This window comes from Rutilus rutilus, assembly GCF_951802725.1.
Source record: "Rutilus rutilus genome assembly, chromosome: 11".
Classification (NCBI taxonomy): Eukaryota; Metazoa; Chordata; class Actinopteri; order Cypriniformes; family Leuciscidae; genus Rutilus; species Rutilus rutilus.
The window spans coordinates 41,821,141-41,846,521 of NC_140216.1; the positions used below are offsets into that span (position 1 = coordinate 41,821,141).

General features: G+C 37.3%; 1 protein-coding gene across 8 annotated transcripts; it reads left to right on the top strand.

Annotated features, from left to right (window-relative positions):
- Positions 1-7,237: 7,237 nt before the first annotated feature.
- LOC311300289 (protein NLRC3-like) lies at positions 7,238-24,466 on the top strand. 8 transcript variants are annotated; one of them, XM_084424505.1, is made up of 13 exons: positions 7,238-7,405; positions 7,468-7,517; positions 10,468-10,539; positions 10,865-10,981; positions 11,458-11,574; positions 11,832-11,945; positions 15,135-16,898; positions 19,784-19,957; positions 20,620-20,793; positions 21,458-21,631; positions 22,241-22,414; positions 23,060-23,233; positions 23,752-24,466. In XM_084424505.1, the coding sequence occupies exons 3-13, from the start codon at positions 10,490-10,492 to the stop codon at positions 23,756-23,758; spliced, it is 3,039 nt and encodes a 1,012-aa protein (XP_084280631.1). In that variant the 5' UTR covers positions 7,238-7,405; positions 7,468-7,517; positions 10,468-10,489; the 3' UTR covers positions 23,759-24,466. The 8 variants fall into 8 exon arrangements, with proteins under 8 accessions (XP_084280631.1, XP_084280629.1, XP_084280630.1 ...); XM_084424503.1 differs by having other exon boundaries at positions 7,379-7,517; positions 15,132-16,898; XM_084424504.1 differs by having other exon boundaries at positions 7,379-7,517.
- Positions 24,467-25,381: the final 915 nt, after the last annotated feature.

A 25,381-nucleotide genomic window follows, 5' to 3' on the forward strand; every position in this document is an offset into this window, starting at 1 on the left:
TGTCTCTCACTGTATTCTAATCAGTCTTGTACACATGTGCTCTTTTTAAGATTTCAGGAACTCCTTCCTTTTCATGACCCAAAGGAACAAGACCAAGTAAGTGAGGAATTTATGGAGTACCAACTCATGGACATTGCCTTGCCCCAGGACCCAACAGTCTCTGATGTTGAGGAGTTTTGGGGAAGAATGTCCACAACAAAGAACAAGGTAAGAAATATTTTGCACACAACATGACTTGCTCATTAGTAATTACGATGAAGGGAAAACATTTGAGAAATAGAGGCCCCTGGTTCCTTTTTTCAAAGGTGACTGGCTTGAACCAATTTGGGAGGCTATCAAAGATCGCAGCCGTGGTTTTAGTACTTCCACATTCTAATGCTGATGCCGAGAGGGCATTTTCGATGGTTGGTTTGAACAAAACCTCAACATGGATGTCTGGGGGATGTCACTCTTGCCTGTCTTCAAAACGTGAGAGCCCTGTTGACATTTTAAAAGACTTTTTAAAGCAAGTAAGTGACTCTAAAACATCTAACACCCAGCAATGTGTAATTTCTTTGCATCTCCTTTCGAATACAACATTCAAATTACTAGACAAAAAATTATATCCTAAGAAAAGTGGATTTTGAGGGGTATAGCGCCATAGACCTCCATTCATTCTGCACTCGTCCTGTGAGCGCCCTCATGTGGAGCCAGAGTGGAACTGCAACCAGTTCAGAAGCCGGAAGTTCACTGAGAGTGGCACTTCTCCCCATATTAGACATTTTCTGGTGTCGGCTTGCAATGCCATGAGATAGGTCTGACTGCAGAACCGCAGAACCATACGCCATAGCAGTGTGAGGACGACAGCGCCAGCCTTACAGTCTGGTGCCGGAAGTGGCCGCGGCAAGGCATTGCCCTACTTCCATGTTTTGGAACGTTTTAAAGTTTAAAACAACATTATAATAAAGACTTTGTTTTAAACGATTTAATTGAAAAGATATAATTAAGATTGATTAACAATATTATAAATTGAACAAAGTTTAAAAAAAAATATATAATAATAATAAAATGAAAACAAAGCTTGAGAGTTTGAACATTTTATTTAATTGAAAATAATTTTAAATAGTCAACCAACATAGACCATACACAATAATATGATGGACTGAAAACACACAAAAAAATATTGATTTAAAAAAAATTAGTTTTTCCTCTGAAATATAAAAATAAATCACACACTAGCTGTTTTCTAATTAAATAAAAATACAAAATCAAACTAAAATAAATTATATAAAACAAAATCAAACCAAAGAAAATAAATCTTATAAAAGTTATACAGGCACACATTTACAATAATTCAAACTTATCCCTGTTGTGGGTTTAAATGTTTAATGGGATGCATTCATAGATATGAAATTATAACAAAATACAAATACACAAATATATAATTCTTTGTGTTTTGTTAGCTCAAGTTTCAGTGTGCATTTGTTTTTACAACCTTTAGACGTAAATGAAGATAAATGAATATGTTATGGCTAAATCATGCAGAAAACCATCTAATTCCAAAGGGACTAATATTAAATATGTGTACCTTGAAATGCAATGCAAGTCGCTTTGGATAAAAGAGTATGCCAAATGCATAAATGTAAAATAATATCTATTTGCCACTGTATATTAAAAAATAACTCCAGATGTTCATCCCTCCATGAACAACAGCCTTTTTGAAGTGGATTTTAATATGATTGTTCAATTTGTCCCGTTTTGTTTGGTTTAAAAATACTGCCATCACAAAATGGGCAGTGAAAATGTCTGCAGCATGTTATGCATTGGTCCAAAGGTGTTAGCGCTGACCCTCTCTGAATCGTCATGTGCTTCTATAGGTGAAATAAAATACAATTAATGCAATTCTCATGGTCAGAAAATTACCAAATGATGTAGAATACAACGCCAACAACAAATTAAATCACAAACCATGAATATGTAACCCAACAAAGTGATACTGTGATATTGTTAAATATTAACTTACAAAATACTTTGTTTCAAAAAACAGTTCAGTACAGAGCCGTTTTGTATAAGCGTATAACGTTAAGTATGTTGCATCCGTCAAAGATAGAACTTCTTTTTACCTTTTTCTCTTCTTCTTTTCCTTGTTTTCCGTGTGCTCCGCCATAGTTAAACCTTTTACTGTCTTTTACTGTCTAAACCTTTTACTGTCCTTTTACTGTCTAAACCTTTTACTGTCTTTTACTGTCTAAACCTTTTACTGTCTTTTACTGTCTAAACCTTTTACTGTCCTTTTACTGTCTAAACATGAACTCCGTACACTTCCGGCATCAGAGTGTTAGGCTGGCCGGTCGTCTTCACACTGTTATGACGTATGGTTCTGCGGTTCTGCAGTTGGTTATTATTGAACACCATGTGACATCAGCTGACTACTGCGGCTCTGAGCTTCTCTGATGCTGATAGTGATGTTGGGATGTTTTCTCTTTCTGTAGATGATGTTTTGTCCCGGGGCTCGATATGCCTGGATGACATGGTTCAGGGGGACACTATCGCTCGACTGCACTGTCTCTATGTCGTGTTCAGAACACCTCACAGTTTCACATGAGAAAAGAGCAGATATTACACACTTTACACACATATTCTCCCGTTACCTACAATCTCATGTGATAAATATTAGATATGATAGATAAACTATTTTTCTTGAGCTAGCATGAAAACTATATCCAGCGATTAAAAAAGACTTCTACACAAATAGTAGGAGAGAGATAGGTCTGTAATTCTCTACAGATGATGTGTTTAGTGTTGTTTTTTTAAGCAGTGGAGTTACCCGAGCCTGCTGGAATGCTGTAAGGAAAGTGCCAGTCTGGAGGGATGAGTTGAGGATGTGTGTGAGTGCTGGGAGAAGTGTGGGAGAGATGGCTTGTAGAAGGTGTGAGGGGATGGGCTCTAGACGGCAGGTGGTAGGATGACTGGAGAGGAGAAGTGTAGATACTTGTTCCTCGGTTAGCGGAGAGAAGGAGGAGAGAGGGTTATTGGCTGTGGAAGGGGTCGGTCTGGGTTCCTGTGTGTGTGGAGCTGAGAACTGACTGCTGATAGATGTTGTTTTGTTGGTGAAGAAGTTAGCAAACTCATCAGCAGTTAAAGAGGAGGTGGGTGGTGGTGGAGGTGGACAGAGGAGAGAGCTGAATGTCTTGAACAGTGATCGCGTGTTGGAGGAGCTGTTGATCTTGTTGTGGAAGTAAGACGATTTTGAAGCATGAACATCAACAGAAAAGGAAGAGAGGAGAGATTTATACATACTCAGGTCAGATGTGTCTTTTGATTTGCACCATTTCCTCTCCGCTGCCCTGAGTTCGGTCCGGTGTTCACGAAGAACCTCAGATAACCAGGGGTTAGAGGGAGTAGCGCGTGCTGGCCTGGAGGAGAGAGGGCAGATATTGTCTAGAGAAGAGGTTAGAGTGGAGCATAAGGTATCCGTTGCGGTATTCACATCCATAGATGAGAACTGTGAGGGTGAGGGAAGAGAAGAAGATACGGCAGAGGAGAGATGGGCGGGAGAAAGTGAGTGTGAGTTGTGTGTGTAAACCAGGTCCAGTTGGTTGCCTGATTTGTGAGTGCCTGTGGTGATGAGCCGTTTGAGATCGAAAGAGGCTAGGAGAGAGATGAAGTCTGTCGCATACGGCTATGTCTGTTGCATATTTATTTAATAAATCACCTGTATTTAAAGCAGTACCTGTCTGTCTGTTGTGCTTTTAAATATTTTAGTGACTTCCTCACAATTAATTGGAGCTCGCTCGATGGAGAGCAGCAGTCGGTCAGAGAGCCTCTCTTCATTACCAATAAAGAGACGTTGATGCAATTAGAATGCATTACACATCAAACAAATATAGGGAAATGATGATAATATTATTAAATATTACTTTACCAAACAAAACAGTGAGAATCAAAAAGGTAATTATGAGGAATTCATGTTAAGTTTTGTTGATGTTGTAAATTTTATGTATTCGTGAAAGTGTTAGAAATCAGTAACACCTTACAATAAGGTTTCATTAGTTAAATTTGTTAACGAACTAATAATAAACTGCACTTCTACAGCATTTATTAATCTTAGTTAATAGCCTATTAATTTCAGCATTTACTAAAACATTATTAACATCAAAAGTTGTATTTGTTAACATTAGTTAATGCACTGACTGTGACATTACATTAACAAACAATTAACAGTTGTATTATTATTAACTAAGATTAACAAATACAGTAACAAATGTTTTGCTCATTAGTTCATGTTAGTTAATATGAATAATAAACAAATTAACCTTATTTTAAAGTGTTACTATGAAATCAAATATATAAATTCCTTACAATTTAGAGTTGGACATGGACTTAACATTCCCTTTCACTAGATGTATTTCCCAAGCTAATAACACTTGATAAAGCATAACTCGCATGCTGCCGCAACGTTTACAGTAGCATGGTAGGATAATGTAACTTTTCCATAGATAGCCCACGCCTATTTGATGTGATTTTTACATCTGGAAGACGTATTTTTAAGAGTGTTTGCTCATCTGCAATACGTCTATAGGACGTTTCCTGCAGATGTCAAATAGACGTTTAGAAGATGTCAGTTTAACATACATTCTAAATCATTAAAGACATCTTCTAAATGTCTATTTGACATCTGCAGGAAACACAAAATCACATCAAATAGGCGTGTGCTATCTGGGATGTTACTGATGCTCGTGTAGTTTGAAGACTCGCGGCGAACTGCTGAAACTCCGCCTACCACTTCAGCTCCGCCAAATGCTTCCGCCAAAAACATTTTTTATAATATTTTTTTGTATTATTATTATTGTTAGTGGCAATGGTGTATAAGAGTATTGCTATTTATTATAATATTTATAATTATTATTATTATTTACATTTATCAGAGAGGGGCACAATACATTTTGAGACAAAAGGGGCAGGGCTTAGTGAAAGTGAAAGTACATTCAAGTGTGTTTTAGGCCCCATTTACACGTACATGGTTATTTTGAAAAACGGAGACATTTCCTTTCGTTTGCGCCCTTCGTTTACACGCAAATGGAGGATTCGCCAATGAAACAGATTCTTTCTAAAAAACTCCGGCCAGAGTGGAGATTTTGAAAATCTTCGTTTGCACGTTTGCATGTAAAACTGAGAAAAACGTAGATTTAGGCAGCGACGTCACAGATTGTGACTATTTTCGGGATTCTGATTGGCTAAGGTGGGATTGAGCTTCTCGTTACACTGCCACCTACAGGTTTGGCATGCTCTTGACAGCATATACACAGGTTCGTGTGCACGATGTTATTTTTGAAAAACAAGACAAGATATGATAATAGAGATTATACAAGAATTACAGTCACTTAAGCAACTCAGTATAAAAGTTCAGTTTTTGTGGGTTCCGGCTCACATTGGGTTGAAAGGTAATGAAGAGGCAGATGGTTTAGCTAAAAAGGCCATAGAGCAAGAAATAGTTGATATTCAGATTCCTTTCAGTATATCAGAAATTAAATCAATTATCAAAAATAATATATGGAAATTATGGCAGCAGTTATGGGACAAAGATATCAAAGGTAGGCATTTGTATCAAATTCAGTCATCAGTGAGTAAGGGAAGAGTGTCAGGATGGAGCAGAGGTGAAGAAAACATGATTACAAGGTTACGATTGGGGCATACGAGGTTGAACAATACAATGCATTTAATAAATAAAGGTTAATGAAACAGTCGAACATGTTATGATGTACTGCAGGAAGTATAGACTCCTTCACGGTTGACGTCACAGGAGAATTCGCAGGTCGCAGTGCGCATGTCGGGGTCAGAAAGTTCATTCCATCCCATTGAATTGTGTGTTAACCAGAGAATTTCTCGTCAAGAAATAAATGCCTACTTGTTGCGTCGTGAACTGTGAAAATCGCACCAGTTGTGGAGTCAAGTTTTTCAGGATTCATGCAGGATCTCATCCGTTTATATAAAAAAATAGACGACATCTGTGTAGATAGATACTGCTATCTGCTAAATCTGTAGCATGACATAGTTCACAATTAATGCCAGATATCAAACAGTTCAAACTAAACTTCACTTAACTATTAAACCAGTTTACAGAAAACATTTGTTTACTTACCATGGCTTATCTCTACCGTTGTCACAATAACTGTCAATAACACTACAAACACAAGCATCTTTGATCGTAGCATTGTCCTAGTCTGCCCATTTATAAAAAATAAAAATAAAACTATGAACAGTTTTCTGTACACTAGCCGATAACGTTAAGCTATGCAGGTTAATAGTTTTGTAAATGTCAAGGACCTGTGTCATGGTAAAGACGGAGTCTGCTGCTAGTAGTTAGCTGCAGGCTAGCGCCAACATTAAGTTGTTAAGAGCCATGGTAAATAAACAAATGTTTTTTGTAAACTGTAGACTGGTTTAATAGTTAGCTGAAGTTTGATATCTGGCATTGATTGTGAACTGTGTCATGCTACAGATTTAGCAGATAACAGTATCTATCTGAATAGATAGCAGTACCAGTGAATATCTGGCCACTTGCTAACGTTGTCTACCCATTCTGTTAGATGATCGGGATCAGGCAGACAATCGCCATTAGCTAAAACAAGTTTATTATGGTTCTGCTCCCGTTCCTGAGTTGGCAAAGATAGTGCATACCCTTGACACAATATGCCGGTCTATTAGCCGCACCACTTTTCTGACCCCATGCTGCGCGCGCACCCAACCTAGGCATTCGATGTTTACAAACATTGAAGGGGTCTATACAGCTGAAAGAAATGAGTTGAAAGAGGAACTAGAGAATAAGGGTGAACAGTTTGCAATTAAGAATTTATTAAATCCAGAAAGAAACATCAAATCATTATTGTTGCAATATCTAGGAAGAACGGGTCTGAACAAGAGAGTGTAAGTGTTGATATTTTTTTTATAATGTTTTTCTTTTTTTGTCTTTTTTTTTTACTTTCTCTTTTCTCCTTCTAATTCCGCTTGAGAGGATGAGGGTGGACGGAGGAGCTGAACACGCAGCGCCGAATGAAACTCTATGAAGACTCTGGGAGGGTGGAGGAGAGAGAAGAGAAAGGAAAGGTTGAAGGTGTTTTAAGTTGAGTTGGGAGGTTAGTCAGGACTCAGGAGTTTGTAGGTAGAGTGTAAATGGTCCTTTTCAAAGATAGGTGGCGGTAATGCACTTATAAGTCTGCGATCCGCCGTAAAGCAAGAAGAAGAAGAAGAAGAGAAGATGTTATTTTTGAAAACGAAGAGGGGTGAAATGTGGAAATGTGCGTTTATGAAAATAGCTATCCACGTGTAAACGTAGCCTTATTTACAAGCGCCAATTTACACCCGGCTTTAAGAATCTTTAAATAAGAACAACGGATCATCCAAGTATCAAGTGATGTTTGTATATGTAAGTTTGATGCTGTTGATGGAAAACTTGAGCCTCGAGGTGTTTAATAACTTTATATTCAGAGCAAGTGTTCCTGTGTGGCGAATGGAAATTAACTTACTTCCTCACTAACGTAAGTAACCATGAAATATTAAAGTACATTACACACGAAATTCTTAATATGCATTTCATTTTTATACTATTCTTTTTTACTTATCAATAATTGGACATAGACATAGGCCTATAGCCTAGAGACCCTATATGTTAAAATACGCTTTATGTAGGTCTAATTTTTTGTTTCATTACTAAAAGCCAAACTTTCTTGAAACCACAGTGTTGTAACACTTTTCTCTTTAACATCTGTAGTGTTTGTTTTAACTTTTTTTGTTGTTGTTTTCTGTTTCTTAAACTGTACTTTCTGTGTAAATGAATGTCAATTATAAAGAGTGCTGTTGTCACAATCTCCCTTTATATATGATGTAATTTTTAGTGAAAATTTAATTAAACTAAATCAATAGGAAACATTTTATTTTAAAATAGTTGGAAAAGATCTTGAACAAATATCTGTGTATTTCAGTCAGTTTCACAGATGTATTAAATGTGGGCTTACAGTAAACTGTCCCATTTGTACAATATTTGAGGCTTCAGTGGAAGAACATTAAACTCTAGTGTTACAAACTTCCCAGTCTGTTCAGCCGAGATATTTCTGTATTAAACACACAGATGAATTACTGGTGCAAAGGTGACATCAAGCACGGCGCTACACCGGGGCTAGGGGGCGCTAAAGCCCTGTCAAAAATCTGTGTAGCCCCAGTTAAGCCCACGCAACCATGCAGGGTGCAAAAGACCCGCGCTCTTAGTTCGTACCGGAGTACATCTGATCTGACCTCAACACGCAATAATCGTCAATAAGCTCATAATTTGTACTAAAATAGTCTAAATTTTTAGTTTTAAAAAACATTTTAAAAAGCTGGCTATGTCTATTTTGATGTTTCTGCGCAAGTTCATAGACAGTGAGGTTCGGATTTGTTCCGATCAGAGCTCGTGAGCGGAGAGCACATCTCTGAATATTCCGCTCTGGTCACTCATTCGGGTCGCTTGCTCAACCCAGAATGGCCTGTTGGTTCGAAAATATGTGGAATTTAAGGGCTGCCTCCGACTAATTTTTTTCTAGTCGACTAGTAGTTGTTCATTTAAGCCATTCGTGGACAAATCGTCCCTTGATATTAATTTAATTACATAGGCTATAGCCTACAGGATAATAAGCGTTATGACCGCACGCATAAAGCTTGCCACAAAGAACCGGTTAAAGTAATGATTATGAATGTGTCTAAAATAGCAAGGAGACATTTAATTGTTTAGTAATAAACTGGTGTTTTCTGTGTCGCTGCAAAGATGAAGCTGACGATTCGGACTGGCCATGAACGCCAGAGAGAAATGCACATTTCATTACATAATCAGAGAGTAGCCTATTTCTTTTGGTTTGAATATTTTCTTTTAAAAGTAGACATTTCAAGCTTTCTGTAATAGATAGCCTATATTTCTCACATCTGTGAGGCACAAGCTGAGTTTCGGCACCCTCTAGTTCACATGCAATGCAAGTGATCGTGCCTGTGCCTTATTACATTGCCTGCTATATATTTGCTTCTTATTCATTTAATACAGGCAAATGATTGATAAAACATTGATCAAAATTAAGATACAATTTATACAAAACGAAAATCTTTTAAAAAGAGTTTTCTATAAAACAAAACTTAATGAAGTCGTCAAAATCATGTTTTACCAAAAACAGCGCCGTTGCTAGGAGGGCGCCAGCGCCTCTGCCTTTCTGCGCCTCTGCCTTTCTGCGCCTCTGCCTCGCGAGTGGATGATAGCCCTGAAGACGCCTAGCAATGATATACCTTTAGTGGTAGTATACCTTTAGTTAAGTCATACCTTAAGAGTCTTCGTAGCGCGCTAAGAGACAATGTTATCGGAAAATGAGGCCCCATGCGTATGATGCGTAATGGAGATTCTAAAGCGCTCTTCTTTGGTCAGAACCATGGAGAGTGATCGCGGATAGGTCTGTCCTATGCACCGAAACTTTTAAAAATGCAACAAAATATTTAAAGAGCATCAAGCTGTTAAAATATATATTATGTATACGCACAGATAATAACATATGCTATATTAGTCAATATTTTTTATTAGGTTAAGCAGTGATTGGATAACGTTTTTTATTTTTCATTTAACGTTTTTAATTTAAGGCCCACCCACAATTGGTCTGGCTTATCCAAAACTGGAATCCTGGCGCCGTGCCTGGTTGGTCGTGCCAGTTTTGTGGCTATCAAATGTGTAAATAGCATCGCAAGAAGTACACATGACAAAGCCAGCACTTTGGTCATCATTTCATTATTTCGGCAAATGTCTCCCACACTCCCATAGCTTCCACTCCCCAGTCTCCACCTTTTCTCTTGCCGCCTCCATCTCTACCTGCAGACTGAGCTCGTGCGTCATCGTACTTCTTGCCAGTTATTCAGCCAATAAAGTGTAGGCCTATGTATTTCATAGAAAATTGTGTCTAGTACTATATAAATTACAAAGGTTTAATTGGCATCTTTATTTCAAACGACCCGACCGACCGCAACCCGAATATCATTAAAAATATTTTTGGATGACTCGTAACCGCAGGCACCCGCTCATTTTGAATCAACCCGCGCATCACTGCTGTGTATCATAGCTGCTTTTATTGAAAAAACGAGAACCTCTATATTATAGAGTAACTTAAGTAATGAAAATCGATTGTTTTCTTAGCACCCCCACGTATCGGTCCAGCTCCCCATTAGCACCAGTAGAGAAAAAATCCTGGCGCCGTGCCTGGGTGACATCTGACTGAAGAAGAGAATCTGCTGATTCTGATGATACCAGTTCTGGACATTCATTTACATGATTGATAAAATCACATTAAATGTTGATAATTATTTGATTAGAAATCAGAAATTTGATTAGTTTTGTCTCCATAAACACACTGAAAAAAATGTCAAATGAAATGTATTGTATTTGAGTGTGTGTGAATGAGTGTTTCTGATCTCTTACTCGAGCAGCTTCATGAAGACTGAATGAATCATGGACGACACACACACATTCAGACATGGAGATTCTTCTCCAGGATTCAGGTACTTCAATCTTCATATGATCTTAATGTTATAGAAGACTCATTTTCTGCACATAACAGGGTGTTGTGTGTGTTTGCCAGGGTTGGTATAGTGATCTGTTGTCTCTATCATATTCTGGTGCCGGGATATACAGTAGTTGGAGCCACTCAGGGTCTTTAAACACTTTCCAAAGACACACAGATACAGTAGACAGCTAGATGATATATGACATTATCCTTGGACAGTCTCACTCTTCAACACACTGTCTTAATAGACAACCTTCTCATGTGGGATTTATTTTCATGTTAAATCAGCCAAGTTGATTCTTGTCTCTGTTCTATTAAAGTCAGTTTAAGGGTGACAGATCAATCTCACCGGAGTCCAGCTGTGTGTCCATGAGGAGTGACCGGTCTATGGCGAAGTCAATGAACTTTAAGGGAAAACACACATCAGCTGATCTGAGGTACAACATTTTTGTTTAGACAGACAGAGAGACCACAGACACACACAAATAATGCATGTATGGCATAATTTGGCAAATATCCACTTATTATCAAAACTCACACTATTATAAAGCGCTGCAATAGCAGGAGTCGAGCACAGGATCAGGTCTCCTCTCACAGCTGATCCAGAGCTTCAGTCCTGATGTTTGACGGACAGACAGAGAACTTTGAAAAGCGCTGAGCTTGATTAAGTAACTGTATTTGTTATTAGTTACTTTCCGCCTCTAGATATAGTTGATACCCTGAGGGTCTCGTCTCACACAGGGTCTTTATACACTTTCCTATTAAAAGAGCACACATCTATGTCAATAAACAGGTGAAATGATCCTTGTACACTGTAATCTCTCTTCAACATTTTCAGAAGCTTTTCTGCATCTGGATGTAAAAAAACAAAAAAACATTGCCAAAATGAACTCTTGTCTGTTTTCTATTGAAGCCAAAGTTGCAGACAGAAATCAAACCCACCGGAGTCCAGCTGTGTGTCCATGAGGAGTGACCGGTCTATGAGGCAGCCAATAGCATTTAAAGGAAAACACACATCAACTGATCTGAGGTACAATATTTTTTATCTAGAGGAACTAGATCAGTTCTTCCCTGATCTTCTCTGGAGCCCCTAACACAACCACGACACATTTTCTTATGTCTCCCTCATATACAGTAAAACACCTGTTTCAGCTCATCAGCTCATTAGTAGAGACTGCAAGACCTGAATAGACAGATGGATGGATAAATGTAGATAAACCTCATATAGAGAACCAATCTATCCATGTAAAATAAACTATATATATTCTTGTCTGTATTCTATTGAAGTGGATTCCCCCAGCAGAGATCACAGGCACCAGAGTCCAGCTGTGTGTCCATGAGGAGCGACCGGTCTATGGACAACATGACATCTAAGAGTAGACAAACATCAACTCAAATGAGGTACAACATTTCTGTCTAGACAGACTCATCCTGATAGTAACTCACTGTACCCAGACTATCCATTATTAATAATAGAAAAAGTAGAGATGCACCGATTGATCGCCTGGTGACCGGAATTGGCCGATTTTCAAGTGATCGGCCATGACCGGCGACCGGCCGGTTAATCTGACATATGCCGATTTTATGCCGGTCAAATGCACCCGACATGATTAACATCGCGCAACATCAGCATCACACATGCAAACGGAACGCAATAGGAAACCTCGCGAATTACGGCCGTTTCACACCGCAAGCGTGAGCGGTGCATGAGCAGCGTGTATTTTTTTCGCCGTGCATGTTAATCAACGAGTGCATTCACACCGCGAGCAGGAGCAGCGCGTGAGCAAGCAGGAGCGTCGCGTGAGCAGCGCGCGTGAGCAGTGCGCGGGTTTTGGCGACGAGTCTATATTTGCTGCTGCTCACGCTCAATTAAAGTGAAAGCAGACTTTTGATGGACAAAATAAGTATTAATTAACACAAAAAAGTGCCCAAAATGCACAGTGTGTTTTAACAAGAAGTAGGGTATGTCAGAAAATAATATTTATAGAAAATTTACCCATTTAAACTTGATTTTATTATTCAGTTTGGGTAAAAAAATACTAATTGTGAATAATCAGAAAAATTAGACACTCAAATTAAAATGTGTTTGCGTCAAAGTGTGAAAATTATGAATCAGGTCACATTTCTTTTTCTACTAAAAAGAGTTCATTATTGTTACCATCAGTATTTCACAGACTTTCAGAGCCTCTCAACTCTTTCAGGAAGTTCAGGAGCTGCAGGTTATGGAAGTTCATTAAACCGGCCTTCAGATTTTCAGATTGAATTGAATGTTGATTTATTGAATTCAATAATTTGGACATTGTTGCTCATTTTTACCTTTAATATTATAGTAATGATCAAGTGAAGCAGGTCCACTGTATAGTTTACTGCATTAGATTTTTCCCTACAAAATGTTCATGTATCTCAGATATTTCCAGATTTATTTGAATTGAGAACAGAATCAAATAATGAAATTTATATCAATATCCAATTCCTAGAGACTTGTGCAAACGACCAAATAACAGTTTTACTGATATATAGACCAACAGCACTGTTGCTTGTGTGATATTGTCTCATTATTTAACCCTCTGGGGTCTGAGCTGTTTTCTGGGCCCTGGAGGTGTTCTGACATGCTCTGACATTTGTGCTTATTTCTGTTACTTGTGACATTTTCATGGCTAAAGTCTAATTACACTGTATTCAGCACAAACTCTGCTACAATAATATATCAACAGCATGTGTGTAAAAGTTTGTAGTTTTGAGATAATGACATTTATGCGTGGTTTGTGAAAATACAAAAAAAAATTCTCACTGAAATAAGGTCATGAAACCCATACTTATTATTTCTTCACAAGACTTTTGAAAATTGTATGACGTAGCCTAGAATATTTGCTCTAAAACTATGTGAAAATCACCCTGACTGCTCATTCAGAGAAGACAATATATTGATTTAAAATTTTTACGACGTGTTTTGTGTGAAAAAGCAATATGCGAAGGGGCGGATCATCTCATTAATATGTAAGGCTTTTTACACCTGAGAAAGACAAAGACACTCCCTAATGGCCCTATTAGGAGCTTATCAGGGCCCATCATTCTGACCAACCTTGCACAAAGAATGAGGAGATTAAAAAAAGAATGGCTTTTAAAATTGTTTGGATTTATTTACAACATAATCCAAAGATACACAACAAAAAAAAAAAACACTTATTGATAACAATGATCCAAAGAAAGAGACCTTTGTGCCATTCCTAAAAACATTGTACATACCTTTCATTTCCAAGGTGTTTGATTTTCACTTTACCATGTTCATGTACAGAGACATGTACTGTGAATGTTGAAGTCAGCAGGACTCAGTGGCATCTGGGCCCTGAAAAAAAAATTCACAGAATACACACACACACTCACACAAATGTTTCCAACAATATATTATATAATGAACACAGGTTTGTTGTGCCTTGTAGGTATAGACTATGCGCAGTGCTGCATAAAATAATAACAATATAGCAGCCTATATACATTTTCAAAAAGATTTCAGTAACAACTAAGCTAGAGAAAAATATATTGATTATCATGTTACTTCAAATGTTTCCATTCGTTATGATGATATGAAATGAGATAATAGTAAAACATGAAGCCGTTTGGAGCGTTTTGCTTTTCCAAAATATGATGCATTCAAACGCGATCGCGATCAAAAATATGATACATTCAAACGCGATCGCGCTCAAATATAAAACATTATGGTTAGGCCTACCATATACATATCTACGTTTGAGCAGATATCCACAAACACAGTAACAGTAAACACGGGTCTAAATATTATAATATTCACCATATATCTAGCAACAGTTCAACTGCAATGTGAAATTTATGCAATAATAACAAACTAATATGTAAGAATTTCTTACCTTATCTTTCTTGTCTTGAAATCGCATTCTTCTTCTGGGGTAAAGCCAATGTAAACTCACGTCTTTCAAACTCGACGAAAAGCAGAGACTGATGAAGTGTTTTGTTTTTGAGGTAACGAGCGCGTTCGCGTTCCATGTGGAGATTTGCATGTGAATATCTTTTGCGCGAGTAGGCGTGGCCAAATTAACTGTAATGAGCAAGCGTTTGAGAAGCTGGACATCTTGTTGGTTTTATACAAATTACTTAAACAGAAAATATTTGTTTTCAGTTTGAATCCGATCATTTAAAAGTACACACTTAAATGTTTATAAAGGTATATGGCTCATAAATGTGTGACAAGTATTCGCTGAGTTTTGTTTCAGTTTATAGACGTGCTCAAGAAAAAAAAGTTCACCGCGACGGAGAGGCAGAACGCACACCCTGTTTATTTTCTTTATTTTTCAAAAGCACAATGTTTTGATTTGATTGTAAGTGGACACATACAAAAGTAGAAATATCACAGATTCTTTTTTTATATTTATTTTTTCTTTATGACCATAAATGACGGAGTAATTTAAGTTTAAAGTGCTACAATGTAAAAAAAAGTCCAGCAAAACGCGGGGGCGCGTTTGCCGACCTCAGAGGGTTAATTAGAGAGTGTTGGTATTTTACTAAAACTTTTCTCTTTATGTTTTAATCTGTCAATCTTTCACTGGTCCAAAGCAGATTCAAATCAAACCTGCTGAAGAAGTTTCAGTGTCTGTGTGAAGGAACAGCAAAGCAGGGAAACCCAACACTCCTGAATGAGATCTACACAGAGCTCTACATCACAGAGAGTGAAAGTGGAGAGATCAATAATGAGCATGAGGTGAGACAGATTGAGACACAATCCAGGAGAGCAGAAACAGAGGACACACCGATCAAATGCAATGACATCTTTAGACCTTTACCTGGACAAGACAAACCCATCAGAACTGTGCTGACAAAGGGAGTCGCTGGCATTGGGAAAACAGTCTCTGTGCAGAAGTTCATTGTGGACTGGGCTGAAGGGAAAGAGAATCAGGACGTCCAGCTCATATTTCCACTTCCTTTCAGAGAGCTCAACTTGATGAAGGACAAAACACTCAGTCTTTCAGATCTTCTTCATCGCTTTTTCTTGGAAACTAAAGAAATGGAAATATCCAGTGATGAATATAAAGTGTTGTTCATCTTTGATGGTCTGGATGAGTGTCGTCTGTCTCTGAACTTTAAGAGTGAAGTGAAACTGTGTGATATATCTGAATCAGCCTCAGTGGACGAGCTGCTGATGAACCTCATTGAGGGGAATCTGCTTCCCTCGTCTCTCATCTGGATCACCTCCAGACCAGCAGCAGCGGATCTCGTCCCCTCTGAGTGTGTCCATCGAGTGACAGAGGTACGAGGCTTCAATGAGCCACAGGAGGAATACTTCAGGAAGAGAATCAGTGATCAGAGTCTGGCCAATACAATCATCACACACCTGAAGTCCTCGAGGAGCCTCCACATCATGTGCCACATCCCAGTGTTCTGCTGGATCTCAGCCACTGTTCTAGAGGAGATGTTGAGTGAAGCAGAGAGAGGAGAGATTCCCAAGACTCTTACTCAGATGTACACACACTTCCTGATCATTCAGACCAACATCAGACATGAGAAGGACTATGAGAAGAGAGTGAAAGATGAAGACATGATTCTCAAACTGGGGAAACTGGCTTTCCAGCAGCTTGTGAAAGGCAACCTGATCTTCTATGAGGAAGACCTGAGAGAGTGTGGCATTGATGAGGCAGAAGCATCAGTGTACTCAGGATTGTGCACTCAGATCTTCAGAGAGGAGTTGGGCTTGTATCAGGGGAAAGTCTTCTGCTTTGTTCATCTGAGCATCCAGGAACATCTAGCAGCTCTATATGCACACATTCACTTTACAAATGAGAACAGAAATGTGTTTGACAACACCATACAAAGTTTCTTTACTAAAATCTTAAACCAGAAGAAATATCCTTCATTATCTGAGCTGCATCAGAGAGCTGTAAATAAGGCCTTCAAGAGTAAGAATGGACATCTGGACCTTTTCCTGCGTTTCCTTCTGGGTTTCTCATTGGAGTCCAATCAGACTCTCTTACGAGAACTACTGACACAGACTGGAAGCTGCTCCTACAACACAGAGGAAACAGTTCAGATCATCAAACAGAAGATCAGGGAGAATCGCTCTCCAGAGAGATCCATCAATCTGTTCCACTGTCTGAATGAACTGGGTGATGATTCTCTGATGCAGGAGATCCAAGATTATCTGACATCTGGAGAAATAGGAGAAACCAAACTCTCCTCTTCACAGTGGTCAGCTCTGGTTTATGTGTTGCTGACATCAGAGCAGAAGATGGAGGTTTTTGAGCTAAAACAGTTTATTGGAGCACATAATACAGCAGATAAAGTTCTTCAGAAGCTGCTGCCTGTGGTTAAAGAGTCCAGATCAGTTCAGTAAGTCACACTGACAACAGTCATTACACTGATAAAACATGATCATATTTATGCGTTTAGCATGTGCTTTCGTACCAAAGCAATACTGTAAAATGAGAAATTCATATATATCCTAGGTAACCCTTTACAATAACAGTACATGAATAATCATATACTAATCCCTGAATTAATAGTTATTTCAACATGAACTCATGATTAGCAAAGATATGAACTAATCCTAAACCAATGTAGAGCTATAAAGAGTAATAGAGTCATAAGGATTCACACATGAATAACAGAAGCCTTAACTGTTAGTACATGTTTGATAATTAATGCATTAATTAACATAGGGGTAAACTAAATCAACCAGGCTCCATAAGAATAAACAAGTACTCTGAATTTGAATTAAACATGATTTCATATCTTAGTGCACGTGCACATGAAGGGGGGTGTGGGGGGTAAAGGAGAGAGAAGCATGAAGAGGGAAGTTAGCTAGAGGAGAGATGTCCTTACAACGACTAACGTTAAAATTGTATATTCTTGATAATTTTGATATGGCCGACACACAGGGAGGAGGGAGGAGGGGGAGGGGACGGGATGAGGAGGAGGGAGGGTCGAGCTAGCCTCCGTTTTGTTTGACAATACTTCAAACGTCAACAAGAAGTGACATCACCCAACATCGCTTAGAGCAGCTTTAACTAGAAGGAAGAGATGATCGGTTCACGAGCAGCTTTAACTGAGGCTAGAGCGATCTGTCAGACACATTAAAGAGCCACAAAACGGTATTTATCGTTTAAATTTCTTTAAAAAATGACCAAATTTGAAGGGTGAGACTTTGTGTTTCATATCAAAAGTAGCCTGGTCTGTCCTGTCTGTCAGTGTGTTGTCAGTGTGTTGTCGGTGGACTCTCTGCTCCGCCATGTGTTTTCTCTGCTCTGTGTGAGATCATGATGTGGCGTGAGAGAGGCGTGGCTTGTTGGACATAGCAACAGTAACTAAAGGGGCAACAGTAACTAATTGAACGTTCGTCTTTGCGAACGTTCAATTGTCGTGTCACTATAGATCTTTGTTTGTATCTTTAAACTAACTTTGCAAGTGACCTCTGTATATTACTTTCTGCCCTTGGTATGTGTATTGCTTTTAACATCCTTCTACGTAGGCTACCCCCTTCTCTACAGTCACACCTTTTTCAGTAAGAGACAATATTTGCCCCCTTGAATCAATTTTTCCAGTGCATTTTTTACTTTTATAAATACCTTTATAAATTAAATAATGCTTTAAATAAAAAAAATAAAAATTCAATAATTAAGCAAATAGCTGCCTGTATTTATGAATGAATGCTGCTGTTCTGCTGTGGCTTTTGTTGGAGCTATTATTATGTTATGGTATTATGTATTATTATTATTCTGACAAAACTGAACACCACTTAATATTAACACCTTTCGTTTGTTGAACTGTTGTATAAAAAAATGTCACATTTGCATTCGTGTGGATATTCGTATAATGTGATTAACATTAAACAGGAACTCACACAGTTTTTTTGAACGAAGAGAGATTGAATTGAATTGCCTTGCCAAATCGCGCTATACTGCCGTTCTCGACCATGTACCTTTGTAAAAGTGGGTATTTAGCACTTACTAGCAAGAACAAATATAGACACAGACTGTGCATAGAGATCGATTTAAGATTCAAACTCTTCAAAGTTTCAAAGTTCCTGTGATCACATTACGAATATCCACACGACTGCAAATGTGACATTGATTTTATACAACAGTTCAGCAAATGAAAGATATTAATATTAAGTGATGTTCATTTTAAACAGTATTGTCAGTATTTTTTGCAACAAAATAATAGCTACGAAATCCACAGCAGTGTTGGTGAACGAATCTGCAGCTTTGAATCAATGATTCAATGATTCATTCATAATTACAGTCACTTGCTTTGTTACTGAATGAATGAATGACTCGATGACTCACTCATAAAGACAGTGACTTACTGCCACCTACTGGCGGTTTTAATTTAAAATTTATAAGCATCACTTTGTTGTTTCCATCATTGCATATTTCTCTATTGATTTTTTTTATTTAATAAAATTGTTTATAAAAAAATTGGTGAAGGCGAAGGTGAATCGATTTTTTTTCTCCCAGCCCTAAAAATATTTGTTCAAGCTTGTAGTAAAATTTTATGAATTTATGCATAATATGAATTTCTACATTATTTCTAAATTATTTGTTAAGGATATTGAGTATTGTCTGTAATAAATAGAGTTCATAAACCTCTGTTTGACTAGTTTATTCTGAACCCGCTCAATAAGTGCCGCTTCGCCCTGCCCACCACAAGCACATTCTCAACCTGTGGGAAACACTGATATATACAAAAAAAGGTTTACCATCAAGTCACTGAAAAGGATGTTTAATCTTCATCAAATTCTTTCCAAAGCTTCTGAGCTCATTTTACTTTTGATAGTTTTTGATAGTGTTATGGTGCGTATTTCTAGACACTTTTATCCTTATGTTGATTATTCTCAGGTTAGGTAAAGTATGTCAAATCTGTCCTAAATCATAAGCATCTGAATTTTCATACTCACAATCTATAGGTCAGAAGACTTCTTCATGTTCTGTTCAGTTCAGTTTATTAGAAATCAAAGACTTTTGGCTGGCAAGCTTCTTAGTTTCAGTTAAATATAGTTTTATTATTGACAGGTTAACTAGATTACAAAAAGGCATACTTCTAACAGGACAATTGCATATTTTCCACAACAATAGTTATAAGCATGATTGGATGATGTGAAGAGGTGACAACTGCTTTCATATACAAATCTGTTGAGGAGAAATGCATATATATCTTATCATTTATATCAGTGTTTCCTGAACTGAGAGACTGAAGAGTGTCATTGTTCTCTACAGGTTGAGGGATTGTGGTGTTACAGATGAAGATTGTGCTGATCTGACTTCAGCTCTGAGATCAAACCCCTCACACCTGAGAGAACTGGATCTGTCATGGAATGAAGTAGGAGATTCAGGAGTCGAGCTGCTCTCTGATCTACTGAAGGATCCTCACTGTAAACTGGAGATACTGAGGTAAGATTGTATACAATTTCCCAACATAGTCCTCTATTTTAATGGTAAATAATGGCTGCCATACAAATAAAAAATCTACTGTGAAATTACTAATGGAAATGTTGATTTTTATTTTCATTAGATTTTTTCCAATGTGTCTGACATCATTTTACAACATTAATGATAGATTAAACATGACTGGATGATGTAAAGATGTGACAGCCGTGTTCATATACAGATATGTTGATGATTTTTGGGTACCTGCATAAAAAAAAAATGAATATTTGGTTAAACTTGATTTTAAGGTGTCATTGTTACAGTGTAATTATATATTTAAGTACTGAGTAATATTAAGCAGCTACATGTACTCACTATAGGGTTAGGGTAGGATTAGGATTTGGTTGAGGGTTAGTTACGTGTAATTATGCATAATTTATTGTTATTACTATGGTAAGTTCATGTAACAGATGTAACAAGGACACTGTTAAATAAAGTGTTATTGAATATTCTTGTTATTTTTCTGATATGGAAACTAACTAATCAAGCAGTTTGTAGAAGTGGGTCTGAACCTTAGACTGGACCTGTTAATGGTGCCGTGGATTAAGTGTCTGATTGTGAAGTTCCTCTGATCTGAGCTGTAGATCCTGAACTGAGAGACTGAAGAGTGTCATTGTTCTCTACAGGTTGAGTGATTGTGGTGTTACAGATGAAGATTGTGCTGATCTGACTTCAGCTCTGAGATCAAACCCCTCACACCTGAGACAACTGGATCTGTCATGGAATGAAGTAGGAGATTCAGGAGTCGAGCTGCTTTCTGATCTACTGCAGGATCCTCACTGTAAACTGGAGATACTGAGGTAAGATTGTATAAAATTTCCCAACATAGTCCTCTATTTTAATGGTAAATAATGGCTGCCATACAAATAAAAAATCTACTGTGAAATTACTAATGGAAATGTTGATTTTTATTTTCATTAGATTTTTTCCAATGTGTCTGACATCATTTTACAACATTAATGATAGATTAAACATGACTGGATGATGTAAAGATGTGACAGCCGTGTTCATATACAGATATGTTGATGATTTTTGGGTACCTGCATAAAAAAAAAAAATGAATATTTGGTTAAACTTGATTTTAAGGTGTCATTGTTACAGTGTAATTATATATTTAAGTACTGAGTAATATTAAGCAGCTACATGTACTCACTATAGGGTTAGGGTAGGATTAGGGTTTGGTTGAGGGTTAGTTGCATGTAATTATGCATAATTTACTGTTATTACTATGGTAAGTTCATGTAACAGATGTAACAAGGACACTGTTAAATAAAGTGTTATTGAATATTCTTGTTATTTTTCTGATATGGAGACAAACTAATCAAGCAGTTTGTAGAAGCGGGTCTGAACCTTAGACTGGACCTGTTAATGGTGCCGTGGATTAAGTGTCTGATTGTGAAGTTCCTCTGATCTGAGCTGTAGATCCTGAACTGAGAGACTGAAGAGTGTCATTGTTCTCTACAGGTTGTGGGATTGTGGTGTTACAGATGAAGGTTGTGCTGCTCTGACTTCAGCTCTGAGATCAAACCCCTCACACCTGAGACAACTGGATCTGTCATGGAATAAAGTAGGAGATTCTGGAGTCAAGCAGCTTTCAGATCTACTGCAGGATCCTCACTGTAAACTGGAGAAACTCGAGTAAGATTTTATAAAAGTCTCAACGTCGTCTGTTTTTCTCCTGTGGTGAATACTGAATGATATACAACAATAATATATACAAAAAAGGTTTACCATCAAGTCACTGAAAAGGATGTTCAATCTTCAGTGGATTATTTCCAAAGCTTCTGAGGTCATTTTACTTTTGATAGTGTTTTATGGTGCGTATTTCTAGACACTTTTAACCTTATGTTGATTATTCTCAGGTTAGGTAAATTACGTCAAATCTGTCCTAAATCATAAGCATCTGAATTTTCATACTCACAATCTATAGGTCAGAAGACTTCTTCATGATCTGTTCAGTTCAGTATTTTAGAAATCAAAGACTTTTGGCTGGCAAGCTTCTTAGTTTCAATTAAATATTGTTTTATTATTTACAGGTTAACTAGTTTGCAAAAAGGCATACTTGTAACAGGACAATTGCATATTTTCCACAACAATAGTTATAAGCATGATTGGATGATGCGAAGAGGCGACAACTGCTTTCATATACAAATCTGTTGAGGAGAAAGGAGAAATTCATATATATCTTATCATTTATATCAGTGTTTCCTGAACTGAGAGACTGAAGAGTGTCATTGTTCTCTACAGGTTGTGGTATTGTGGTGTTACAGATGTAGGTTGTGCTGCTCTGAGATCAGCTCTGAGATCAAACCCCTCACACCTGAGAGAACTGGATCTGACAGGGAATAAAGTAGGAGATTCTGGAGTCAAGCAGCTTTCTGATCTACTGAAGGATCCTCACTGTAAACTGAAGATACTGTGGTAAGATTGTATAAAATTTCCCAACATAGTCCTCTATTGTAATGGTAAATAATGATTGCCATACAAAAAAAATTATAATGGAAATGTTGATTTTTATTTTCATTAGATTTTTTCCAATGTGTCTGACATAATTTTACAATATTAATGATAGATTAAACATGACTGGATGATGTAAAGATGTGACAGCCGTGTTCATATACAGATATATTAATGATTTTTGGGTACTTGCATAAAAAAAATGAATATTTGGTTACACTTTATTTTAAGGTGTCATTGTTACAGTGCAATTCTATATATAAGTACTGAGTAATATTAAGCAACTACATGTACTCACTATAGGGTTAGGGTAGGATTAGGGTTTGGTTGAGGGTTAGTTACGTGTAATTATGCATAATTTACTGTTATTACTATGGTAAGTTCATGTAAAAGATGTAACAAGGACACTGTTAAATAAAGTGTTATCGAATATTCTTGTAATTTTTATGATATGGAAACTAATTAATCAAGTAGTTTGTAGAAGCGGGTCTGAATTTTAGACTGGACCTGTTAATGGTGCCGTGGATTAAGTCTCTGATTGTGAAGTTCTGCTGATCTGAGCTGTAGATCCTGAACTGAGAGACTGAAGAGTGTCATTGTTCTCCACAGGTTGGAGGATTGTGGTGTTACAGATGAAGGTTGTGCTGCTCTGACTTCAGCTCTGAGATCAAACCCCTCACACCTGAGAGCACTGGATCTGTCAAGGAATAAAGTAGGAGATTCTGGAGTCAAGAAGCTCTCTGATCTGAAGGAGGATCCTCATTATAAACTGGAGACGCTTCTGTGAGTAGTGATGATTAAAACTTTTCATATTTTAATTGAAAGTTAATTTAGTTTCTTAGTTTTCTTTCATTGTGATGTTGAATTACTCACTATAAACATGTTTAATAAGAGTTTAATTCTTAATTCTCTTTAATAGTTTATAGCAACAATTAAATATCTTCAAGTTTCTTTTTATTTCAAACAATTCAATATTTTGCTTTTATCATTGTCAATGTCAATTGCAATAAAAGATAATGTTAAATATTTATCACTAGTTTCTTTATCATAAATAAACCTGACCCAGTGACACAGAAAGAGGACAGTCATACAGGGTTATAGATAAGGGTCAAGGGTCATCATTCATGGTGACTTAGAAGCAAAATCAAAATCTGAATGTTTAAAAACAGCTTTAACAATCGTGTATCGCAGTATTATATTATAATCTCTCACTTAATCATCCAAGTAGTTTCTTTTAGTTGTTCTAAAGTTGATAATGCAATAATGTCGCACACATTTGACTGTCTGTGTTTTACTTACAGGTTCTAGATGTTAGTCTGACCTTCTCTGGATCAGCTGATGGAGAATAAAGAGCCTCTACAGACACAATCACATTCAACAGAATCAACAGACACAAACCCACAGTGATCATCACACACACACATGTGTGTGTAACTTTACAGAATGATCCAATCCTTCATCCAAAGTCAAACCAGGAAACCTTCAACCAGATGAAACTGGATAAATATTCTGAATGTTCAGATCCAGTCTGACCTCTGACCTGTAATGCCTGAATCATAATCATACACTGTTCACTCGTTGGCCAGAGGAGAACTGAGAGACTGAGTCTGGTTTCTGCCAAGGTTTTCTTCTCCATTCTGTCACTGATGGAGTTCGAGTTCCTGCCACTGTCGCCTCTGGCTTGCTTAGTTGGAGACACTTAATATTCAACAATATTATTGATCTTTATATATTCCCATTATATGAGAACTGAACTGAGCTGGACGATGACATCACTGTTTTCTCCAGAGTGGCTGTATAGATAAATGAACTAAAGCAATAACTTTTTTACAACAGAAACAAATCAACACTGAATTTACTTAAGCTGGACTATGGTATTATTTTCTTCTAGATCTGTTGTATAGCAGGAACAAACTTTGTTGCATTATTTTCCTGTTATCACTGTAAAGCTGCTTTGAAAACATCTGTATTGTAAAAAGCGCTGTATAAATAAAGGTAACTTGACTTTTGTTTCTACTGAAGTGACATTTATACTGAAAACGCTCTACTACAAACATCTCCATATATAATATTTGTTTAATGACTTAAAGTCCGCGTGAACCGGAAGTTGCAAACGACTTTTCTCCAGTGCTGTGACGTATTTCCCAGTGAAAAGGAATATTGAACAGAGGGCAGGGTTTTACTCTAGCGCTCCTCCTCTCCATCTCTCGCTCATTACAGACTAACGATTTGAGGGGAGTGGTTAAGCGTTTCCCAAACTAAGCCGTCAAACCTACGTCATCAGGGAAGGTCCTCCAATGCAGAGGGGAGGGGCATTTTCAGATTTTGATTAAAGATTACGAAGCTAAAAAAAATGTTTCTGTGTTTTAACTTGCACGGATTAATTGTTTACCACAAGACTAGTAATATGCGCTAACAAAGTAAATAGGGTCCATTTTGATTTCAGTTGGACTTTAATTTGAGTAATTCAGCCCACCAAACATATTCAAATGCCTTTGATTATAGTAACATTCACAATTAAATCATCTATTGTCTTTTATTTCTTTTTTATTTAAAAGCAATGATACAGCGCCACTTTTAAGTGTCAAATGAAAATCTATTTTTTAAATTTGAATTCATGACCTATGGACACCTTTCAGTAATAATATGGTTAATCATGTTTTCATTTTCATTTAGAATTGCAGAATATACATTCTTCTGTCTTTAATCTATTGCCAACTCCACATTAAATCTTCTATATGAATGGTTAACTGTATTCTATTATAAGTCGATTCAGCCGTCAGAGATGAAACTCAGAGTCCAGCTGTGTGTCCATGAAGAGTGGCCGTTCTGGACAAACCAGTGAAATCAACTGATCTGAGGTACAGCATTAATGTCTGGATGGAGAGATAGAAATAACTAACTAGATCTTTCTATGTGAGGTTTATCTGT

Coding starts and splice junctions, on each gene's coding strand:
- LOC311300289 (XM_084424503.1), top strand. CDS start 10,490: ATGGACGACACACACACATTCAGACATGGAGATTCTTCTCCAGGATTC. Junction 10,982..11,457: donor CACACATCAGCTGATCTGAG/GTACAACATTTT, acceptor TTTCTATTGAAG/CCAAAGTTGCAGACAGAAAT. Junction 20,794..21,457: donor TGTAAACTGGAGATACTGAG/GTAAGATTGTAT, acceptor TGTTCTCTACAG/GTTGTGGGATTGTGGTGTTA.